The sequence below is a fragment of the Portunus trituberculatus genome, chromosome 27, assembly GCF_017591435.1.
Source record: "Portunus trituberculatus isolate SZX2019 chromosome 27, ASM1759143v1, whole genome shotgun sequence".
NCBI classification, from domain to species: domain Eukaryota; kingdom Metazoa; phylum Arthropoda; class Malacostraca; order Decapoda; family Portunidae; genus Portunus; species Portunus trituberculatus.
In genome coordinates this window covers 8438301-8455800 of record NC_059281.1, presented here as the reverse complement: position 1 = coordinate 8455800, position 17500 = coordinate 8438301, and the positions used below count along the sequence as shown (strand labels likewise).

General features: G+C 45.2%; 1 protein-coding gene across 4 annotated transcripts in view; it reads left to right on the top strand.

Annotated features, from left to right (window-relative positions):
- LOC123509645 (dipeptidase 1-like) overlaps window positions 1-17500 on the top strand; it is a 139738-nt gene that overhangs the window by 54747 nt on the left and 67491 nt on the right. For all 4 annotated transcript variants that reach the window (XM_045264090.1, XM_045264088.1, XM_045264087.1 and 1 more), the window contains 2 exons: window positions 3555-4661; window positions 5538-5702. In XM_045264090.1, the coding sequence (XP_045120025.1) occupies window positions 4299-4661; window positions 5538-5702 (528 nt within the window). In that variant the 5' untranslated portion in view covers window positions 3555-4298. The remainder of the gene's footprint in view (window positions 1-3554; window positions 4662-5537; window positions 5703-17500) is intronic.

Genomic DNA, 17500 nt, shown 5'->3' with positions numbered 1-17500 from the left:
AATTGATAATGATGGTGATAACGAATGAAATATTAGTGGTCGTGGTGATGATAGTGGTAGTGGTGCTGGTGGTGGTGGTGATGGTGGTGGTGGTGATGGTGATGGTGGCGATAGTGATGGCGATAGTGCTGATGATAATGGTGATGCTTAAATAAAAGACAAGTAATAGTGATGAAGACATTGGTGGTGATGATAGTGGTGATGATGGTGGTGGTGTTAATGATAGTACTGATAGTGATGGTGATGGAAGTCACACAACCAAAGGAAAATATTGTGGTGATGATGATGGTGATGATCGTGATGAGAGATAGAAACGGTTTTTGAGAAGATAAGATTGGTGATGCGAGTAACGTTAAGGATAGTGGTACTGATGGTGGTGGTGGTGGTGGTGGTGGTGGTGGTGGTGGTGGTGGTGGTGGTGACGCCAAAACAACAATGGCGGTGGTGATGAGGCGGCCTTGCGTCATAATGGTGATTGCCTATCCACACGTACACATACAATTGGTGAAGTTAATTTTTCCACTTTTGTCTAATGGTCTGAGCAGAGTTTGTTTCCACCCCATTTGGACCCAACTCCCCCCACCTCCACCCCACAGACCTCCACCTCCTCTCCACCTCCCTATTCCACCTCCCATTCCTTCCATTCACACCTTTCCACTTCTCACAACCACATCATCTCTTCTCTCTCTTTCTATCTCGCTCGTTTCTTCTGTTCCATTACTTTTCTCTCCATTTCTTTATTCTCTTCTTCGTCCACTCCTCTTTCACCTCCTCAGTTTTATCAGCTTCCTTCTTCTTCGTTTCTACTCTTATTTCCCTCTTTCATTGTTCTTTTCTTTTCTCTCTTGTTTACTTCTTTTCGTCGACTTCTTCTTCAACTTTATCAGTTCCACCTAAATCTCCACTCTATTTTTGTTTGTCTTTTTATTCATTATTTTTCTCTTCCTCCACATTTATTCATTTATCTACATCCTATTCATCCACCTCTCCCTATACCTTCTACACTCACCCTCATCTCCTCATCTTTCCCTATGTTACTTCTATATCCCCTTCTCCTCTCCTCTTTTCCTTTACCTTCCACCACCACCACCACCACCACCTAACTGCTTATTCCTCCCGCATTAATACTTCTCTTTGTTCTCCACCACTACCACTCTCTTACTCACTCACTCAGTCACTTATCGGTAATCACCCTCCTCCTCCTCCTCCTCCTCCTCCTCCTCCTCCTCCAAGCTGGCGGGTTATGAGGGTCTGTTGCCTCGCTCTTTCATGACTCCTGTTTCGAAACTTGCCTCGAAGCAGGTGAGGCAAACAAGGTAGGGCAGGAGGTGGAGGTGGAGGAGGAGGAAGAAGAAGAGGAAGAGGCGAAGGAGGAAGGTATTTACAATGCCAGTAAACACTCCAGCCAATGACCCGTGTTGAGGAGGAGGAGGAGGAGGAGGAGGAGGAGGACGGGGAGGATATGGAGGAGGGGAAGGGGAAGGGGTAAGAGAGTTATCATTATGACCAGTCGTGTGACTTGCATTTCTCTCTCTCTCTCTCTCTCTCTCTCTCTCTCTCTCTCTCTCTCTCTCTCTCTCTCTCAATGGATGCCATTCTGTGCACATTTCGGGACGTTAGAGGGACTTTTGAATGCAAAGTTACAGAGAGAGAGAGAGAGAGAGAGAGAGAGAGAGAGAGAGAGAGAGAGAGAGAGAGAGAGAGAGAGAGAGAGAGAGAGAGAGAGAGAGAGAGAGAGAGAGAGAGAGAGAGAGAGAGAGAGAGAGAGAAGTACACATACCAACGCTTAACACACATACAACAGACACACACACACACACACACACACACACACACACACACACACACACACGACCTTTCCTCTACTAACATTATAATCTCCAGCCTGATGAAGAGGGGGCGCCTCTCTGCTGAAGATGCAGCAGCAGTATCATAAAATAAATAAAGATAACAGGAATGAGTGTATAGATAAAAGTATATATGAACACACACACACACACACACACACACACACACACACACACACACAGAGAGAGAGAGAGAGAGAGAGAGAGAGAGAGAGAGAGAGAGAGAGAGAGAGAGAGAGAGAGAGACCTTATCACCTACTGCCCAACTCAATAGCGCACACACACACACACACACACACACACACACACACACACACACACACACACACACACACACACACACACACACACACAGAACAACAATTTTGGAAACCCAGGGACCAGAGAATTGACCAATACTAGTTTTTTTTATTGTTTATTTGCAACCTCTCTCTCTCTCTCTCTCTCTCTCTCTCTCTTCTCTGTGTGTGTGTGTGTGTGTGCGTGTGTGCGTGTGTGCGTGTGTGCGTGTGCGTGAAATCAGAGGCAGTGATTAACCATGAACACTTTTCTAACTTTGATTTCCGGCGGTAAATGTTCACGTAATTTTTAGTAATGACTGCAATATTAATGATGATGATGATGATGATGATGATGATGATGATGATGATGATGGAAGAGGAAGAGGAACAGCGAAGGGAAGGATAGTAATGATAGGCAAAGCTCAGTAGTAGTAGTAGTAGTAGTAGTAGTAGTAGTAGTAATAACAGGAATAGTATTTATCTCAACTCACATCTGTAGCAAAAGTTGATCAGGATTGGCAGGAAAAAAATTCAATAACAACAACAACAACAACAACAACAACAACAACAACAACAACAACAACAACAACAACAACAACAACAGTCGAATCACCGGAAGGAGGTCAGGTGCGCGGGTTGATTAGCAGAGTCACCTGCGCGAAGTTCACCTGTGTGGCGATCGATAGATGTGCAGCCAGCGAATTGAAGGTCCATTTTGTGATTGAGACAAGGAGGAGGAGTAGGAGGAGGAGGGAGGAGAGTGAATGCTACTGGTATCTCTCTCTCTCTCTCTCTCTCTCTCTCTCTCTCTCTCTCTCTCTCTCTCTCTCTCTCAGCTTTGATTTAATTGATTTTTTATATTTTTTTGCAGGTTTTTGTTTTTCCGGTTTTTTTTCACGTTTTTTTTTCACGTTTTTTTCTAGTTTTGGGTATTCGTGGTTGTCTTTCTTATTTTTTATACCTACTCGTCTTCCTTCTTTTCTTTCAGCACCACCACTTCCACCACCTCCTCCTCCTCTTCTTCCTCTTCCTCCTCTCCCCCTCCTCCTCCTCCTCCTTTTTCTCTTCCTTTTCCTCTTTCTCCTCTTCTTCTTCCTCCTCCTTCTCCTCCTCCTTCTCCTCTTCCTTCTCTTCCTCTTCTTCCTCCTTCTCTCTGCTATCTGTTCTTTCCTTGCCTCTTACTAAGTATATAGCTTATTATAAATGTAGTAATAGTGAATGAGTGACCTCGTCATAGGTCGCAATTCCTCCTGTCACTCGTCTTTCCTATGTATTCCTCCTCCTTCTCCTTTGGTTTTCCTCTTACTCTTCGTTAATCTGCTCCTTCTCTTTCCCTTCCACTTCGTTACCTCCTCCTCCTCCTCCTCCTCCTCCTCCTCCTCCTCCTCCTGCTCTTCGTTAATCCTGTCCTCTTCCTTCCCCACAGATTGAGGCAGCGAGGAAGCTTGGAAAATCCTGAGCGATCCTACACTTTCCCCCTCCCCTGGTAGGACTCTGAAGGACCCCCCAAGGACTCCCCAGAAGCACCCCAAGGACTCCTCATGTCTTAGTGGTGTCGTTGGTGGTGGTGGTGGTGGTGGTGGTGGTGTGTTTATTTTCTTTTCTTTATTCAAGTGTTTACTCCTCTCTCTCTCTCTCTCTCTCTCTCTCTCTCTCTCTCTCTCTCTCTCTCTCTCTCTCTCTCTCTCTCTCTCGTTCCCTTCACTGATATTCCCTTGCGTCAGTTTTCCCCCCATACTTCAGATCCCTTCCGTCGCCCTTCCCTTCCCTCCCTTTCCCTGCAATAGGAACGTGACCTCTCTCCCCTTCCTCCCTTCCTCCCTGCTTCTCATCCTCCCTACCTTCTCTCCTCCTTACCTCCCATCCTCCTTGCCTCCCTTTCTCCTTGCTTCCTCTCCTTTCTTTCTTCCCTCCTCTCTGCCTTCCTCCTGCCTTCGTTCCTCTTGGTGATGCGGGCGTCGCCATGACCAGTGGAGAGGCGTCTTGTCTCCCCCCAGTCACTCCACCACCACCAGAGATGCACCTCCTCTCCCAGGGGCCACACGCCACCATGACGCCACACCCCCGCCCCGCCCCACTGCCCCCCTCCGCCCCTCGCTAGCGTGAAGCCCCCCAAAAGTCCCCGGCGGACCGTCATGCGTTTGGCGTAACTTGGCGCTGACGGCCCGCCATGACCACGACCATTCCTGCGTCCCCCAGACCCCTCGCCGCCACCTACGCCACCCCTGAGGACGCCTGCGGCACTCAGGACACGAGGGCGCTGCTGGAGACGCGGCCCAGGGTGCGCTACGCCCGCCCTGACGTGACGGACACTCGAGGGGCGTGTCCCGAGGGGCGGCAGTGGCAGGAAGCGGATCTCTCTCTCGGGTACTACGCTGTGGCCCCCGACCTGGCGTGTCTGGCAGGGGGCGACTCAGCGGCGCCTGACGACGACGATGACGCTGCCGGCGACAGGGAGGAGGAGGTGTGGCCCGTGGACGCCCCTGCTGGTTACGAGTCCTCGCCACCCGTCAGGCACGCCTCCATGTCCGCCGTGAGTCAGTCAGTCAGTCAGTCAGTAACACAGTCAGTCATTTAGTTTGTCTTACGATTTGTCATCTCACGTGTCATAATCTAAGTCATTCATTTAGTCACGCAATTACCCACACCCATCAGTTATCCAGTCAGTCATGCAGTTAACCTTATCCCTCATCCAGCTAGTCATCTGGTTCGTCATCCATCCTATCAGTCATCCAGTCAACCAGTTACCTGCCCGGCCAATCAGTCTTTCATTCAGCGAGGCACTTCCTCCCTCACTCTCCCCAGTCAATCCATCATTTAATCCTTCCGTCAGTCAGTCAGTCAGTCAGGTGGAAAGGAAGGAAGGCAATAAGACACCTTGACTTTCCTTCTGTCCGTCTCTCAATCAAGAAGAAAGACACAAACTTCCTTCTTTTGTGGATCTTTCCTTCCTTCCTTCTTTCCCTCAGTCATTTGCTCTTTTATTCTTTCATACGTTAGTTTATTCTGTCATTAATTTATTAGTTCGTGTCGTCCGTCAGTCTGTCAGTCAATTGATTAGTTAATAATTTTGTTAGTTAATCAGATTATTAATGAGACAGTCAGCTAAGCAACCAGTCAACCAGTCATTCAGTCAGTCAGTGAAACCAGCAGCCAGTCAGTCGGTTAAAAAAATCAATCATTCACTCATTCAACCAGTTAGTTAAATCATAGTCACTCATACACTCACTATACACTCACTTGGGACTAGCACCTCAGTGGGCCTATATTTCCCTCTCATTTTTGTTACCCCTCGGAAAAGTCAATCAACCTTCTAACCCAACACTCATTTTCCACTTCCCGATCTACTTACTTGACTCACCCGCATCTCTCTTCACCTCTATCTATCTAGTTATCTATCTATCAACAGGTCGGTTCGTCAGCGGGAGGCGGCGCGGGAGGATGTGGTCGTCAAAGCGGGTCTGGAGGCTCAAGAAGGATGAGTAGGAGTCTTGAGGACCTTCCCACTGACATACAAGAGCACATCCTTCGCTGCCAGTGCTCCTGTGATCACCTAGGATACGGCAACTTTTCGGTAAGAGTCTCACAGCTTGTTTGTAGCTTCTTCTCTCCTTCTGACAAGCTGAGGAGTGAGGAAGAGTAACAGTAATGGTGCGCCGTAAGCCTCAAGTCCGTGAGTGTCTGGGCTTTGAGTGAGTGTGGTAGCTCAGTTGGTAGCGCGTCGGAATGTAATGCAAAAAGTCCTCAATTTGAATCCTGTTAACCCCTTCAACACTGGGACACTTTTTTACCTTGAGATTTGTGTACGATTAGACCATTTTATTGGCATTAGGAAGAGTCTGTGGAGGTGAGACGATTAATGGCCAGAATCTTCACTATCTTAATTCCCCACATGAGGTTCTGAGGCTGTATAAAGTCACTTAATAGTAAGAATAATGAATATGGAAATGCGTTAAGGTACTGATGGGTTTAAAGTCCTGATTTTTGTTGGATGCCTGCCTGTCTGTACATTCTCAGTCTTGGAATCTGAACTAACATGAGTAACATTCAGTATTCACACACGGTCACCCATTCAAGCGCCATATTCAAAAACACTTCCTTCTCTCACAACGACCATTTCTTAAGAGTCACAGAGACAATTAGCCGAGTTCTAAAAGTAATTTCTCATATAGGTAATGCGAAAAATTGTTAACATGGCATTAGAATTACAGAAACACCCTTAAAAATCAGCGTCACTTCAACTTCGGGGGCCGCCGTGGTACAGTGGAACCATGCGTGCTTTGGGGTCCGAGGGGTCTTCAAGCGCACGGGTTCGAATCCTGTCCACGGTCCGAGTGTAGGTTGGGCTTCCTCACTCGGGGCAACGGTTTCCTAGCGGGTGGGCTTTGAGATAGGAAGTACCACAAAAAGTATCCCCTTTAGCCCAGAAACTTCCCGTGAAAAGCCCACATGGTATAAATAAAAAAAAAAGAAAAAGAAAACTAGAGACCCTTGAAAATAGTACAGGTTTCAGAAGTATACTAACAAGACCCAACGTTGATTAATCTCGCTGATCCAAAAAACAAGTTAATGTGAAAGCGGTGAAAAATGAACCTGGCTACTTTTACTTCATGCTGTATCCAGATAGACATGCTTTGTTGCTCACCCAGTCCATGGTAGCAGGTGCAATCAACCTTACCCAGCGCTCAGGATTCAATGTAGTTCCTCTTTACGTTTTTACTGAGTGGCTTACTGAGTGACTGAGCGCTGCTGGATACTGAAGGGAAAGAAACAGACACGGACAAGTAAATGAAGTGAAGGAAAGTGTAGTACGGAAAACATTCTCTCTCTTTCTCTCTCTCTCTCTCTCTTTCGTGCATGTAAGGAAACTAATCAAGGAAACCAAGGAAAAGGATGGAAAAAAAGGCAAAAAACTCCTCTCATTCACTCTTCCCTAAAAAAAAAAAAAAAATGTTTAGTAGGTGGAAGTTTGAAATGTGTTGCTCCTGTTCGTGACTTTGTTTCCATACTGCTTTATTTGTTTTGGTTATGTTTTTCTTTTTTTTTTTTTTTTACTATTTTGTGTGTTTTGATTTTTGATGTTTTCGTGTCTTATACCAATCATTCAGGTAACTCGTAAATCACTTCATTAATTAGTCAGCAAATTCTCTCTCTCTCTCTCTCTCTCTCTCTCTCTCTCTCTCTCTCTCTCTCTCTCTCTCTCTCTCTCTGAACACATCAATAGATTTTCGATGAGTTTCTTAAGAGATGTGTTGTTCTTTCCTTTTTATCTTCTTTTCCTCCATTCCTTCTTTCTCTTCTTCCTTTTCTTGGTTTCTTCTCTCCTCTCCCTCACTTTCATCCTTTCATTTTCACACCTTTCATCCTCCTCCTCCTCCTCCTCCTCCTCCTCCTCTTCTTCCTTTTCGACCCTCGTTCTTCCTCCTTCATTCCTCTCCTCTCGTCTTTTCCGCTTCATTCCACTCCACCACCTCCCCTTCTCCTCATTGTCCACTTTGTTTCACTCCATTCTTCTTCCTCCTCCTCCTCCTCCTCTTCCTCCATCTCCTCCTCCCCCTCCTCGTCGTCGTCTTCGTCGTCGTCGTCTTCGTCCTCGTCCTCCTTCTTCAGTTCCAAGTATATACTCTTTCCTCGTTTAACCATCCCATCTTCACTGCCACTTCTCCTCCTCCTCCTCCTCCTCCTCCTCCTCTTTCTTTCCCGCATCACTTTAGATCCTTTCCTTCTCCTCCAAACCTATCTATATTACTTCCTCTTTCTCCCCTTTCTCGTCCTCTTCTCCTTCCTTCTCTCTCTCCCTGAAACATGTTCACACTACCTCCTCTTCCACATCTTGCTTCGTAAAACCTCCATCTCCTCCTCCTACTCCTCCTTCTCTTCATCCTTCTCCTCTTGCTTCTCTTTCTCCTTCTTCGTGTCTTCGTGCGCCGGCCAACCCTCCTCATTCAATTATAAATTCTACTCGATATACAAACTGATACGGTAACTCGCGGTAATGGAATGAAGCTGCCCCGGGAAAGAGCTCGGACGTGGCGGATATCGGAGCCAAACTTTCGTCACGGTGCCTCTTGTAATTGGGAGCTGGAATAAGTTACGTCTGTTTCCCCGCCAGTCCGCCTGTCACGCCTCGCTGCGCTACTCTTGCTTCGAGGCTCGGGGGAGGTAAGGGGTCTCTGGTTCTGCTACTGCTACTAAAGTCATGAGAAAGCAATAGGGTTCAGGGGGCTAAATGATCGTATGTTTGCTGCAATTACGAATGGAGTGGTATCAGAGGAAGGAAGGAGGAACGAACGAAGGGTTGGAGGAGAGAAGGGTGGTGGTGGTGGTGGTGGTGGTCTTGCTGCCTAACCGTGTTATATCAGTGGATCTATTTAGTGTTTTGTTATCATTTATTATTCATAGGTTAGTTCCCATTGCCTGTGTGAATGAGCTGATATCGGAGAGAGAGAGAGAGAGAGAGAGAGAGAGAGAGAGAGAGAGAGAGAGAGAGAGAGAGAGAGAGAGAGAGAGAGAGAGAGGAGAGAGGAGAGGAGGAGTGCATGTGTGTGTGTGTGTGTGTGTGTGTGTGTGTGTGTGTGTGTGTGTGTGTTGGTATTGGTAGTTATTGCTTCGGTATAATCTGGAAGTCACTGCATGGCGCGTGATGTGGTAGCAGTACCCACGCTTGCTTCTGTTGCCATTACGAGACTTGATGACTGGGATCGTGCTGTCATTAAAGATCTGCGTGTTTTCATTATATCATTAGATCTATTGAGTGTTCTGTATAATTTTTTTCTGATGTTCCAGAGATCCTTTGTCTGTGTGACGATAATTAACGTAAAAATGAAAAAAAAAATGTTAATATATACCACGGACTTGCCGCATTAAGAGACAGAGTGAGTGTTCGTATTGTGCGCCTGGACCTATTGAGTGTTCTGCAGTTTTTGGTATTCGGGAGATGCTTTGTCTGTGCGACGATAATTAATTCGATTCCCCAAAAAAGAAGTAAATAAAATAAAATGAATAATGCCATCATTAGCGCAGTACAGTGAGAGGCGAGGTGTGTGTTGGCACTGCACCACGAGATCCTATCCAACATTTTTTCTTTCTTTTTCCTTGTGGCGTGTATTCTGGAGACGCTTTGTTTGTGCGGCGGTAATTCATGTGCGGAGGAAAAAATGAAATACTGATCCTTCAACTTTGCCATCACAAAGAGAATGAAAAAATGAAAAGAAACCACAAAAAGAAACTATTGGTCTTCAAGGGGAAGATTTCATGTCACCACAAACTAATGCCAGGAGGTCACACTGATGCCACCTCGAATGTCTCTAGTAAAAGTGGCACTACAGGAACCCAACCCAACCCAACCCAACCCAACCTAACCTAACCTAACCTAACCTAACCCAACCTAACCCAACCCAACCCAACCCAACCCAACCCAACCCAACCTAACCTAACCTAACCCAACCCAACCCAACCCAACCTAACCTAACCTAACCTAACCTAATCCAACCTAACCTCGCATAAACTAACCCAACCTAACCTAACCTAGAGTAAACCTAACCTCGCATAAACTAACCTAACCTAACCTAACCTAGAGTAAACTAACCTAACCTAACCCAACCTAGTATAACCTAACCCAACTCCTCCTAACCTAGTGTAACCTAACCTAACCTAACCCAACCTAACCTGACTTATAACCAAAATGGAAAATAAAAATGTGGCAAATGGGAGTTAATTTGATGAGGTTAATGAAAAAAAATAGAAAATAAAATAAAGAGTAAGGAAAGAGAATGAAAAATAGAATAAATAATAAGAGAAAAAAAGGAAAGACGAAGTTAAAAGTTATGTAGGAGAATGGATGAACCAGATGACGATGAAAGGGTTGAGGTTGAGGGAGGGGGAAAAAAATGATGAGCAGTAGACACGAGTGCATTGTGTTCTGGTCGTCCATTGTTCATTATAGTACAGTGCTATACCACCTCCACCTGCTCCGCTCATCCCGTGTAAAACCAGCACAATACCTGTACTTTTTTTCCAGGTGTGTTACAAATCTACGCGGGTTTTTAGAATTCCTCGGAATACACTTTACTTTTTGTGGGAGTACATGGTGTGTGTGTGTGTGTGTGTGTGTGTGTGTGTGTGTGTGTGTGTGTGTGTGTGTGGTGTCGCGCTTGATTTCATGGTATTTGCTAATTAGTGTTTCTAATTAGTTCATTACCTTATTATTACTATCATCATTATTTATTATTATTATTATTATTATTATTATTATTATTATTGGATGGATTTGTAGAGTGAAAAAAAAGAATGGCTGTCGTGTGGAGAGAGAGAGAGAGAGAGAGAGAGAGAGAGAGAGAGAGAGAGAGAGAGAGAGGAAGACACTCTTTGTTTTTTTATGGTGTATACTATGTACCCTTCCTCCTCCTCCCTCTCCTTCTTCTCCTCCTCCTCCTCCTCCTCCTCCTCCTCCTCCTCCTCCTCCTCTTCCTAGTAATAACTTCCAGGTATCACGGTCTTCCTCCTAAATAAGTGACAGTCTCTCTCTCTCTCTTCTCTCTCCCTCTTCCTTTCTTCACCGAATTTTAGATGATGTGTGGAGGTAAGAATAGCCTCCTCCTCCTCCTCCTCCTCCTCCTCCTCCTCCTCCTCCCTCCTCCGCCTCCTCCTCTTCCTCTTCTGTCATCTCAGCACCTGTTGTCTCTGTTAGTTTCCTCCTCCTCCTCCTCCTCCCTGTTGTATCTCACCTTTAGTCTCCCTTGTTCTGACATACGGACAAGTGATGGGAGGGAGGAGGGAGGAAGGGAGGAAGAGGAGGAAAGGAGGGAGGTAAGGGGGAAAAGGAAGGAGGATGGGAAGGAAGACAGAAGGGAGAGAAAATAACTTGACAGGGAAAGAAGCGAAGTCATAAGAGAGAGAGAGAGAGAGAGAGAGAGAGAGAGAGAGAGAGAGAGAGAGAGAGAGAGAGAGAGAGAGAGAGAGAGAGAGAGAGAGAGAGAGAGAGAGAGAGAGAGAGAGAGAGAGACTGTTCCTTCCTCCTTTTTCATTTTCCCTCTCTTCTTCCTCATCTCTCCTGGTTGCTCCTTTCTTTTCCTCCCATTTCTTACTTTTCCTCTCCTTTTCTTTACTTACTCTATTTGTCCTTCTTTGCTTCCCTCTCTCTCCATCCTCCTTCATTTTTTTTTAGCTTACTCTTCTCCTTGATTTCCTTCTTTTTCTCCTTCATTCACACCTCTTTCCTTTCCTCGTCTTTTTTCCTTTCTTCGTCCCTCCTTTTGACCTCCTTCCATCCATCCTACCTTCCTAACTTTCCTGACTCCTTCAGTTTTTCCTCCTTTTCTTCTTTCCTTCATTCCTTCCTTCATTCCTTCATTTATTCCTCATTTTCACTTTTCCTCTGCCTTCACGCTCTTACTCCTTACTTCCTCTTCTTTCTCCTTTTCCTCCAATATTTCTTTCCTCCTTTTCTACTCCTCCCTCCTCCTTCCTCTTTCCTTCCATTTCTCTCCCTTTTTCTCCTTCTCTCCTTCCCTCCCTCCCTCCTTCTCTCCCCCCAGTGTTCCCTCCCGTCTCATTTGGAAAGATTAATTATTCTTCTGTGTTGGGAGTTTCGTCTGCCTCGGAGTTCTGTCTATTTGTTTGTTTGCCGAGTGTCCGCTGGGAGGAGGAGGAGGAGGAGAAGGAGGAGGAGGAGGAGGAGGAATAGGGAAGGGACATACAGGTAGATTAGTGGATAGTTAATTTTAGTTTGTTATAGATGGGTTGGGTTGAGTTGGATTAGGTTACGTTAGGTTGGATCAGGTTTAGTTAGGTTGGAACAGGTTTAGTTAGGTTGGGTTAGGTTGGAACAGGTATTCTAGGCTAGAGAAATGAAGAGATAGATGGATGACTGGATGGATACACAAAAATATAGACGGATTGATCCATGGATGAATTTGTAAAGGAGCAGATAGATGGACTGTCAAAAGTTATTAGTGCAGGAGGATAGAGAAGACAGGTGTGTGTGTGTGTGTGTGTGTGTGTGTGTGTGTGTGTGTGTGAGAGTGGAAGTCCTGGGGGTGTGGGCGTGTGGAGGCTGTGGTGTGTGGTTCCCTATACCTGCTCCACCACCACCACCGCCTCCACCACATGAAATATCTGAGTTTATCTTTTCTTCAATATTATTTTCCATTTTCCTTCCCCCAAACTTTCCCCCAACTATCTTCCCAAAATTTTTCCTCCTCTGTTTTTTCCTCCATCTTTCCTCTTCTTCCATTTCTCCTTTACTCCTTTCCTCCACCTTTCCTCTTTTCTTTTCCTTTATCTTTCCTTTCCTCTTTTCGTTCATGTTACATTTCCTCCTTTCCTCCATCTCTCCTCTTCTACCCTCCATCTTCTCCTATCCCCCATCTATTTTTCTCTCCTTTCCTCTTCTCTTTCCCCATTACAAGTTTCCACAACCTTTTCCTTTTCCCCTTACCTTCAAAAAATAAACTTAACCAACCTCACCAACCTCTTTCCTCTTTAAGATAGTATATATACATAACTCTCCCAACCTCCACCATCCCCAACCATTAACCTACACCCACTAACAATACAACCCCACCTTCTACCTTCTCTCACCTAAGAAAATAAAAAAAAGGGAAGGAAAACAAGCACTGCATCCCAAACCAAATCCAACCTGACTTGTTCTTCCCCACGATAAAAAAAAAAAGGAAAGAAAAAGGAGAAGAGGAACATTTCCCCAGCCACCACCAATCTCCTCTCCCCCCCACTCCCCCATCATTCTCCCCCTCCCCACGTCCACCTCCCCAAAAAGTCAATCTTGTCCATCTCCCTCCCCCCTTAGAATAAAAACAAGTGAAGGACATGAAGGCGTGCACCAAAGAGGAAGCCCTGCAGGTGTGTGGGTCTGCAGGTGTGTGTGTGGGGGCTGATTGAGGGAGGGTAGGGGTAGGTGTAGGTGTGTGGGTGTTTCGCGGGGTGGGGAGGGTGGGGGGAAGGGGAACAGTGTAGCATATAACAGGTCAGACACGAGACAGTTCAAACGCGCTCACACACACACACACACACACACACACACACACACACACACACACACACACACACACACACACACACACACACACACACACACACACACACAAGTTTCCTGGTAAATATAAACATACAATCAGACAGACAGACAGACAGACAGACAGACAGACAGACAGACAAAAGGTGGATGTTTTAATACACATAGAGAACGACAGGTACAGAGAGAGAGAGAGAGAGAGAGAGAGAGAGAGAGAGAGAGAGAGAGAGAGAGAGAGAGAGAGAGAGAGAGAGAGAGAGACTTTCTGCCGATAACTCTTCTCTTATTCTCTCAAAGCAAGAATTTCCATCTGTAATATTTTTCAAATTTTGTGTCGATCTCAAGGGAAATATTGAATCATTCTCTCTCTCTCTCTCTCTCTCTCTCTCTCTCTCTGTGTGTGTGTGTGTGTGTGTGTGTGTGTGTGTGTGTGTCTTTTGGAAACTTGTAGCCATGTAAAGGAAATAAAGCTTAGAAAGGAGACAAGAGGAGAAGAGGAGGAGGTCGAGGAGGAGGAGGAGGAGGAGGAGGAGGAGGAGGAGGAGGAAGTTCATGTTACCGAGGCTTTTAACGTTAACTGTCTTAGAGAGAGAGAGAGAGAGAGAGAGAGAGAGAGAGAGAGAGAGAGAGAGATGAACAAGTAGGGAAGGGAAAGATAACTTGACGGGGTGATAGGTGGAGGGAAGGGGTGGAGGAAGAGGAAGAGGAGGAGGAGGAGGAGGAGGAGGAGGAGGAGGAGGAGGAGGAGGAGGGAGGAGGAGGAGGAAGACAAATTATGATGGGAAAGTAGTGGGATGATGATGAAGGAGAGGAGGAGGAGGAGGAGGAGGAGGAGGAGGAGGAGGAGGAGGAGGTTGACAAGTAACATATGTCGAAAAGATAAAGAAGAAAATGGAGAAGGAGGAGGAAGAGGAGGAAGAATAGGAAAATAAGGAGAAAGAGGAAGATGGAAAAGAAAGAAAAAAAAAACTAAATAGACAAAAGGAAATGAAAATAACGCTAACGAAAGGAGGGAAAATGAATAGAATGGAAACAAATAAAGAAAAAGGAGGAAAAAAAGAAAAGAGAGGAAAAAGAAGAGGTATTTGCAAGGTTATTTATGAAGGAAAATGATGTATTGTTGAATAAATCCCTCTTCTTTATATTTTTTCGTCGAGATTTTACATTCATTAGAGATTTGCATTGATTGACGTATAAATAATGTGTGTGTGTGTGTGTGTGTGTGTGTGTGTGTGTGTGTGTGTGTGTGTGTGTGTGTGTGTGTGTGTGTGTGTGTGTGTGTGTGTGTATAGACCAACCAACGTAAATAATGTATACAAAACTAATTTGCATATTTTCCAGTCATCTTTTCAGGGAAGGTTTGCACACACACAGACACAGACACACACACACACACACACACACACACACACACACACACACACACACTTGCAAAGAGAGTTTAGGGAAAGGAAAAAAAGTGCTAGAGGAAGGAGAAGAGGAGAAGGAGAAGGAGGAGGAAGAGGAAGAGGAAGAAGAGGAAGAAGAAGGTAATTGGACCTCTCACTAACAGAAACGGACCAATAGGAAGGCGGAAAAAAACCTCCGCACTCTCTCAGCTGACCAATCAGAGTTTCTCATTACCTCTTCTTTCATTTCTTTTATTCCTTCCCTTTTCCTTCATTCCTTCCTCCATCCCTTCATTCACTCCTTCTTTTTTCCTTTCCTTTTCCTTCATTCCTTCCTCCATCCCTTCATTCACTCCTCCTGCTTTCCTTGCTTCTTTTTTTTTTACTCCTAGTCTCCTTCTTTCCTTTTTTTTTCATTTTCATTCTTTTTTATTCTCTTTTCCTTCATTCTTCACCATCCCTTCCCTTCTTCCTTCCTCCCTCCCTTCCTTCTTTTCCTTCTCTTCTCTTCATCAGTGACGAAAATAGAAGAGAATGAAGGTAAAAATTAAAAGGTGAGAGAAAAGAACGAAAAAATAGAAGAGGAGGAGGAAGAGGAGGAGGAGGAAAAGGAGGAAGAAGAGGAGGAGTGATTGAATGCTGCCATGCTCGCTCACAATCTGTTGCTTTCCAATCCTTTGTTGTGTTGAAGATTAGTGCAGTGTTTGAACTCTCTCTCTCTCTCTCTCTCTCTCTGGAGATGTTAATGATCATGTAATCCTTCTCTATCTCTTCCTCCTTCTCTTTCTCCACCTCCACCTGCTCCTCCTTTCTCCTCCTCTTCTTCCTCTTCCTCTTCTTGTTCTTCTTTTTCATTACCATCGTCGTCATCATAATCATCATCATCATTACCACATTATTATCATCATTATTATTACCATCATCATCAATATCCTCATCCTTCTTTCTTTCTTTCCCCCTTCCTTCCCTTCCTTTCTTTCTCCTTTCTCTTCTCTCTCTCCTCCTTGTTTCCCTCCATTTTTCTTCATTTTCTCGATCCTCCTGCATCTTGTCCATTGCTTGTCATGTTACCTCATCCCCCGCCTCTCTCTCTCTCTCTCTCTCTCTCTCTCTCTCTCTCTCTCTCTCTCTCTCGCTGAATCCGATTGTGACTGCGAAAGTGACACGAGATTCTCCTCCCTAGAGAGAGAGAGAGAGAGAGAGAGAGAGAGAGAGAGAGAGAGAGAGAGAGAGAGAGAGAGAGAGAAGGGGGGGGGAAAGGCGGACTCCGTTATGAAATGCGCTGCCGAGGGGAAAAGGGAGGAGGAAAGGAAGAGAAGCAAGGGGAGGGGAGAATGGGAGACAGGGGAAAGAGAATGAAGGAAATAGGGAGAAAGAAAAGAAGAAGGAAAAGAAATAAGAAGGAAAAGAAGAGGGAAAGGAAGGGAAAGAAAGGAAATAAGGAAACGATGAAGGAAAAGGAGAGAGGAGATTGAAAGAAGAAATAATAGGAAAGAGAGAGAGAGAGAGAGAGAGAGAGAGAGAGAGAGAGAGAGAGAGAGAGGGATTTGAGAGAAGGGACAGAGAAGGAGGGAGAGGGAGGGAGGGAGAATGCAGGAGAAGATAGGAGGACAAGGGATTTAGAAGGAGGAGGAGAAGGAGGAGGAGGAAGAGGTTGGAGATGCGTTGTACAAGAGGGTGAAGGAGGGAGAGAGAGAGAGAGAGGGAGAGCTGATGTATGTAGATGGAAGAGAGGAAGAAATAAAGGAAGTAATAGAAAGAAGGATGGATGGCTGAGACAGAGCAGAGAGGAAGAGAAAGAGAAATAGAGAGTGTGAAAAAGAAGAAGAGGAATTTGAATGTACATTAAAGAAATATGGAAGAGATAAAGAACAGGAAGGAGAGATGAAATATGAGAAGAAAGTACGTAAATAAAGAGATAAAATGAACGTTGTAAAGCGCAATACAGAAAAAAAAATACAATAATAGCAAAATATGAAAAAAAAAAACCAGCTTGAAGAGAAAAAATAATGTAAATTAGATCAATTACTGAAGGTTTACTGCAGCTAGAATCATATTAACTGCCAAAAGTAATAACAACTGTGAATATTATTATCATTGTTGACCTGCCGCCGAAAGATAGACGAAGGTGCGAGGAAGGCTTCAAAACAGACAGATGGACAGACAGGCAGACAGGCAGACAGACAGACAGACAGACACATCGCCATTACTATGCAGGTTGGAAGCGAGGATAATACGAGCCGTGTAGCATAATTTTGAAACCATGCAGCTCTCCTCCTCCCTCCCTCCCTCCCTCCTTCCCTCCTTCACTCCTTCCTTCCTTTCCTCCTTTCCTCCCTTTCTCTTTTCTTCTTCCTTTACTTCTTCCATCCTTTCCTCTCTCTCTCTCTCTCTCTCTCTCTCTCTCTCTCTCTCTCTCTCTCTAACGTTATTCTTTTCTATTCTTCCTCTATCCATCCTTCTCTCCTCATTCTGTCCTTTCTTCCATCTATCCTCTCCCCCTTCACTCTCTCTCTCTCTCTCTATCCCTCCTTTCTTCCATCCCTCTCTCCTTTTCTTTTTTCCTTTACTTCTTCCATTCTTTCCTTCCCTCCTGTCTTCTTCACTCTTTTATTCCCTCTCTCTATCTATCCTTCTCTTCTCATGCTACCTTCCTTTCTTCTATCCATCCTCTCTCCTTGCCTCCCTTGCTGTTTCCCTCCTTCTTTCCCTCCCTCCTTTTCTTCTTATTTTTACTTCTTCCATCCTTCCCGCCCAACCTCCCTCCTGTCCTTCAATCCCTCGTACCTTCCTCCTCCTCCTCCTTCCTTCCCTCCTTCCCTCCTTCCCTCCCTCCCTCCTTTCCACTCTTGCACGAAAGTCCGCTGGTATAAGATATTCGATCAAAACACACAGAGAGAGAGAGAGAGAGAGAGAGAGAGAGAGAGAGAGAGAGAGAGAGAGAGAGAGAGA